Source organism: Bactrocera latifrons, unplaced genomic scaffold (assembly GCF_001853355.1).
Source record: "Bactrocera latifrons isolate USDA-ARS-PBARC rearing strain unplaced genomic scaffold, ASM185335v1 scaffold_145, whole genome shotgun sequence".
Lineage (NCBI taxonomy): Eukaryota > Metazoa > Arthropoda > Insecta > Diptera > Tephritidae > Bactrocera > Bactrocera latifrons.
The window spans coordinates 623,052-629,328 of record NW_017534908.1 but is presented as its reverse complement, the minus strand read 5'-3'; the positions used below and the strand labels follow the sequence as shown (position 1 = coordinate 629,328).

At 31.7% G+C, this 6,277-nt stretch overlaps 2 protein-coding genes across 3 annotated transcripts in view; one reads left to right on the top strand and one right to left on the bottom strand.

The window, feature by feature from the left end:
* Positions 1-2,709, bottom strand: part of LOC108965675 (cullin-2) — a 4,658-nt gene extending 1,949 nt beyond the window's left edge. Inside the window, exons 1-8 of one of the 2 annotated variants that reach the window (XM_018928234.1) lie at positions 2,650-2,709; positions 2,245-2,388; positions 1,959-2,186; positions 1,435-1,896; positions 818-1,372; positions 698-758; positions 512-629; positions 342-451 (exon numbers count right to left, since the gene is read on the bottom strand). In XM_018928234.1, coding sequence (XP_018783779.1) covers positions 342-451; positions 512-629; positions 698-758; positions 818-1,372; positions 1,435-1,896; positions 1,959-2,186; positions 2,245-2,363 — 1,653 coding nt within the window. In that variant the 5' untranslated portion in view covers positions 2,364-2,388; positions 2,650-2,709. Of the gene's footprint in view, positions 1-341; positions 452-511; positions 630-697; positions 759-817; positions 1,373-1,434; positions 1,897-1,958; positions 2,187-2,244; positions 2,625-2,649 lie in introns of those variants that run through there. The other variant, XM_018928235.1, reaches the window with a different exon arrangement.
* A 278-nt stretch (positions 2,710-2,987) lies between these two features.
* Positions 2,988-4,302, top strand: LOC108965666. Its single transcript, XM_018928221.1, has 2 exons — positions 2,988-3,468; positions 3,533-4,302. The coding sequence occupies exons 1-2, from the start codon at positions 3,083-3,085 to the stop codon at positions 4,089-4,091; spliced, it is 945 nt and encodes a 314-aa protein (XP_018783766.1). The 5' UTR covers positions 2,988-3,082; the 3' UTR covers positions 4,092-4,302.
* Positions 4,303-6,277: the final 1,975 nt, after the last annotated feature.

Genomic DNA, 6,277 nt, shown 5'->3' with positions numbered 1-6,277 from the left:
AGTGGACCGATCTGAATAACTTCTTCGGAGATTATGGCGTTGTCTTAGAAAATAATCTATGATAAATTTAGTGAAGATATCTTATCAAATAAAAAAGTTTTCCATACAAGGATTCGATTTTGATCAATCACGGTATGACAGTTATATGCTATAATGATCCAACATCAGCGTTCCATTTAAATTAGCAGATTTTTGTTTTGAAAATGGAGTATGCAAACTTTCAGTTCGATATCTTGAAAACTAAATGACTAATGTGAAATATATGCACATAGAGACGGATAGACAGACAGACAAACAACGTGGCACAGGTATAAATATGCAACAAATATTGTGTGGCTTACCATTCTGATAGATTTTTCAAATTCCTGCGGCACTGCAAAGGGTATCACCACTTGCGTTGGTCCCAATGGCCAAGCGCCAGCTTGAAGCACTTTGATGGATAAATTAATGCCTAAAATTTGAAGGTTGTACATGTAGTTGTAATTTCAAACACTATATCGTATATGTTTACCTAAATCAATATTCTCCTGTTTTAAATAATTATTAAATTTGTTATTCAAGTCCACCGAGAGTGAAATATCCGTAAACATGCGATGCAGTTTGTTTGTGAATTCATAACCACAAGCTTGCTGAAAAATTGAATACATACATTATTTGAATATAACGTTATAATTAGGTATAATAAAATATGGTTTACCTTTAATCTATTGATCATAGCTTCCTCTGCATCCATGCTTTGAGATTGCTCGTGAATAAGTCTGAAAGTGTTCGTACATATATTGTCAACTGCTGTGTTGACACGCTTTTGTATACTCACCTTTTTGCTAACAGTCTGCTATAGAATTTTTGATAGACATCTTTATCTTCGATGTATTTAAAAATGGTTATATTGTTGGTGAGTTTTTGATCAATTTCCGCCTCGGTTGTCTTGGATTTCTTCAGCAACGTATCACAGTACTTGGCAACATATTCGGCACTTCTACAAGGTTGCCGGTCGCCTGGTCGACGGTTGATGATACTCGCGCAAGCTTTATCCAAAGCACTCAAAAACAACGAATCATTTTCAAATACGTCCGCAATTAATTCATGAAACTTTTGGTGCACTTTTAACATATTTTCCACAAATTGTATATGTATATTTTCACCAGAAAGTGTAGAGATAGTTTCTAGCCCTTCATTTTTAATGTGATCCAAAAATGTATGTATTAGCTGCGATTTCAAATTGTCTGCTATCGGTTTCAGTATTTTGTACATATTCCGCAGATCATTCCGCTTTTCTTGTGATACCATATCCTTGCATTCAGAATAAATAAAATCAAGACGCCGATTGACAAACCGATCCTCGCACTTTTTACGTAGTCTCCACATTGAACTGTAATAAAGAAAACATGTCAAATTATGCACTGTAAAAAAATTAGATATATGTTATATTACGTTGCATGCAGAAATTTCTTAGCACGTTTAGTTTCTTCTTCCAATATCTTTATAACCTCTTCCATGTATTGACTGACAGTGCATGTTTTCAACAGCTTCGCTGCTTCGTTATCGTAATAATCTGCACTTGCCATAACTAATGGAAACTCGACTAATTCCTGATACAATTTAAGTGGTCCAGTTCTTTTATATCCTCGAACTTGCACGAAACTATGTACCACGCCACTTATTATTTTAACGCGATTAGGCGTGATTTCTGGGCTTCCACAGCGATCCGCCTTTATGTCTTCCAAAATATGTTTGACCAGATCGTCACTTAAATTCTTTATCATGTAGATGTGCCAAATATCAAGACCTAATTCACCGATTTCCATTTGCTCCATCGTATCTGAAGACAGATTGCCATACACTACTTCAGCGTCGGAGATTTTTTGCTTCTTAATATGCTGCTGATTTAGGTAACTATAAAGCCAAATTATAACATTATAATTTTTTAAACCTCTTATACCGTATCGATTACTTACGAATACAGATTATCTAAATATTTCACACCCTGACTATATTCGGTCCACGCATCATAGTAACGTTGTAGCAGATCTGGTTCACCTTTAACAGATGATGTACTGCATTGATCGGGCGCCACCCTTGTTGCCAACATATTCTGAACATGGTTCTCTAAAAATTGTTTCGTCTCATTATATAGGCGGTCAGCGTAAGGTTCCGGATGCGCCACACACAAAGTATAAACATCACTAAAAGCAGATTAGAAACAATAAACACATTTTTCTTATGTATGTATGAGTTACTCACCTAAATCTGGTACTCCAGTCTGAACGATTAACATTGCCCAGCGTTATGACCGCTTCAGCAGTACTTCTGAGATTTGGCCAAATTTCATTGAAATCTACACTTTTTGGGGTCAAGGACATGCTGGCTGCTTGCTATTAAACGCAACTGCAACAAATAGTGGAAAGCAGACAGAATGAGCAATGAGTTTGCCAAAAATGGAGTGTTAGGGCAGTGTGCGTGTTAGGTGGTGGTGCGCAGGCAGTGCTGGCGTTGTACAGGAAAAGTCGTGAAATCAGCTGCTGTGATGCAACAGTGAAATGTTTGGAATTCTTTAAAACACTTTTAGCACATTTTACACACCGATTGAATATAGATATTTTTATAATAACTTTGCGTTTTATGTATTTATAATAAACTAAAATTTACCTGCACAACTTTGCTCCGTAACGATAAACGTCCTCTTCTAAACTTCTTCTTCAGCATCCATTCACAATGGGATATATATGCAAACTTATTTATTTTATTGATAATGAATTATGTATATATTCATACTTTTGAGACCGTATGGAAAGGTTTCATTTATAAATTAAAAAAATTGATATAGAATCACCGCTAGGCATTATTTAATAAATTTTGTACCAAAAAGTTTTTGGGTACTACTTTTTGTAATAGATTTTCTACTGTGCAAATATTATAATTAAAAATTCTGTATCAGAAATATCTGGCATCATTAATTGTAATTGTCAAAATACTTACCCCATATTTTGTTAGAACTAAACTTTTTATTTGTAACAATTTTAAATAATTCAGAATTTCTTAAATTAAAATTAACGAATAGTCTTAATTACTTATCTTCAGAATGACACTACAAATTTGTAGTTATCAAGGTTGTTATACACAACGGTTTCCTTGCAGTTCAATAACATTCTTCCAATTACCAACCGATGAACCACGACGTACACATTGGATACTAAATAGTGGAAATAAACAGCTGCTTAACCTTAAGAATAGCCAAAAACGATACTTCTGTGAAGATCACTTTCAGAAAAAGGATATAAAACCACATTTTTATAGAAAACTTTTATATAAGAACGCAGTTCCTATGCCATACATGAGTGACGATGTTTCTACAACAACCACAAATACAAATACAATACAGTTTACGGAGTTCGAGGTAGTGAGAGATTACCAAAACGAAGTTAAAGGAACAGATGAAGACAATTTGTACCAGGAATTCGAAATAAAGTATTTTAGCATTTTTATGTTTGTAACAACAAATTATTAATTAAAAAACTTTCTACTCATTAAGGGAAGGAGAATATGAAGCCGAAACTGCTGCAAAGATGATGTCGACAAATGACAATTGCTTTTTATATGATGAGTGTAACGAGGATGACATACAGGAAAACAAAATATTGACTGAGGAATTACTGGACATACCAGAAAATATTTCTAATCCCGCTGAAGTAACACCCTCAAAACAAGAGTCTATGTATATTGATAGTAATGATTTTGTCGGCACATCGGTTGCTGACGATGCGGCGTCAACTTCTTGCATTTCGCCGTCAGCTTCATCCACTACAGATGTCATTTACAGTACAGAATCGCAAAATGCTTATACTTGTACAACAAATGATTGTATTGCCACTGCTGCTGAAATAAATACGGATTTAGTGTTAAAAAATGATAAAGAAATTTATAACGATTTAAATGAGACTACAGTGCCCGATAAATCCTACGAATCCGATAAACATTTTGCGTTATCACTTGTGTATTATTTTCAACGATTAAATGCTAAAAAGAAAGCGCAAGCTAAAATTGATATATTAACATATTTAGTAGCTCTAGAGCAGGATAAGAATTCTTAATGGGATTTATTCCATCCTGATGTGTGATGTAGCATAAAATAGTTGAGGTATGATATTTTTTATATTCTTAGTAGCTTTAATTAAAAAAAAAAAATGAAATTTAATGGTGTAAAATAAGTCAAGAGTAAAGTGATACTAAACGGAATTGGTTGTAAGACTAAGTGTAGCTACTCAATTAAACAAACAAAAATAATTTGGTTTTGAGACTAAATTTTATTTGCAACTTTTTCATATAATTTATTTACTTATTTAATTTATATATACTATATATATTTTTTTTTTCAAAAAAGTTGCCAAGTTGAACTACGCTAAGTATTGTTCAATATGTATAACAGATGATCCCTACATTAAGCATACTCGCTATAGAAAAATACAACAAGAATATTTTGAATATAATACAATAGCTTTTGCTAATTTAATAGTTGAGTTCACTAATAATTATATAAAACTTAGTATAAAATTACATTGCAAATAATTCATGCATATGTATGTATAGTTTATTTTGAGAAAAAAAAATTTATTAAAAAAATTGAAGCGAGACATAAATAATCACTCTGCGGTTATATTATATTGGAGTATCACTTTTTGTTGCAAACACATGCACATACTATTATTATTAATATGTATGCACGTGTTTTATATAAGATAAAACATTTTTGCTTTTAATAAATCAATGATATGAGGAACGTAAATACATATTCATGATACATATGTATATTCATGAATTACAAAATATATATTTTTTCATCTCTCTTATTTCATTGCATATTTGTACATTTTCTCTAAAACTGCATACCTTAGCATAGGCGTTGACTATTATTTGGAATAGTTTTTTTTTCTTTGTGCAAAACAACAATGTGAGTCTATGTGCTGGGCCTTGCTAATTTTTTTATTCCTACTTTTGTTTGTGAGCACATCCACCTTGTTGATTGTCACGCTACTTTGTATTCGAAGCCGTCTAATCAAGATTGTGCGTGTTAATGCATGTACCATTAAGGTGTCCGTTATTTCCCGTGTTGATTGTTTTTTTGCAAACGTCATTTGATGTTTTGATTTCTGACATATGTATGCTGCTCATACGACATGGTGTACTATATGAATACATTTGTTGCACCACTTTGAGTGAGTATAACTTTTAAAAGATTGCTTCTTTTATGAAAAAAATTATTCAGATCCTTTTTGTAGAGCTAAAAATTTTGTGTTAGATTAGAGCGTTTTCAAAGTTGAAGATGTATTTGTTTTGGAAATAAAAACTTCATGGGCACAGTTTAAATTAAAAATAATGCGCTTGTTTTTGTTAGTGCATTTTTTATGGGAAAATTTATAATTTTGAAAAGCGTTTGCCAAAAAAACATCCAGTTTGAAAAATAACACACACCCTTACGGACCATATATGTATGTATATGAAATACAAAGAAATAATTACAGACAAGTTGTGCATAAATAAATACAAAGTGCTACAAGTCATAACAAATGACCACAAAGTCAAATTTGTTTTTCATAAAGTTCACGCCTGCACAGCTAAGAGCAAACAATAGCTCTAACTTAATTTACAAATTATTTAGAGCTTTAATATTCTTTTATTTTAGTACTTTCAATGTCTAATTTACAATTAATATTTATATATGTATGTATGTTTGTTTTAGTTGCTATTTAAGCTTGAAATGTGATTTTAAAATTCGTTGAAGAAGTAACCATCGATAGCAGTTTCGGAGAGTTGCTGTTTTAGTAGTATTTTCCTTTTAGTTTTTCTTTTTGTACAAAGAAATTTTCAGTTGATTCATATTTTTTGCTTGCATTTCCTCTTTAAATTCTGTTTTGAAGCGGGAAGTTGTTATTTTAATTTTTTTATGTATGCTTAAAACTTTTATTATATTGTTACTAATTTTTAGTTGATTATTAATTACTTGTTATTATTCATGCTTTATATTATAGTCAATTAATACAAATATGACAACTTGAAGCGAAATATTTATTTATAGCTTGAGACTTGTCGTTAGACTACTAACATTTACGATATAAGAACCAAAAACAAATGTGTTTGTGGATGTTGCTGTTGCTCTTGATGAGTTTGACAATTATAGGTGGTCACTTATAGCTGATGGTGGGATTTTGTCGAGCTCATCATGAAATTTAATAAAAGTTGTCTTAGCAATTTTTACTATGTCAGAAATCAACATACAATT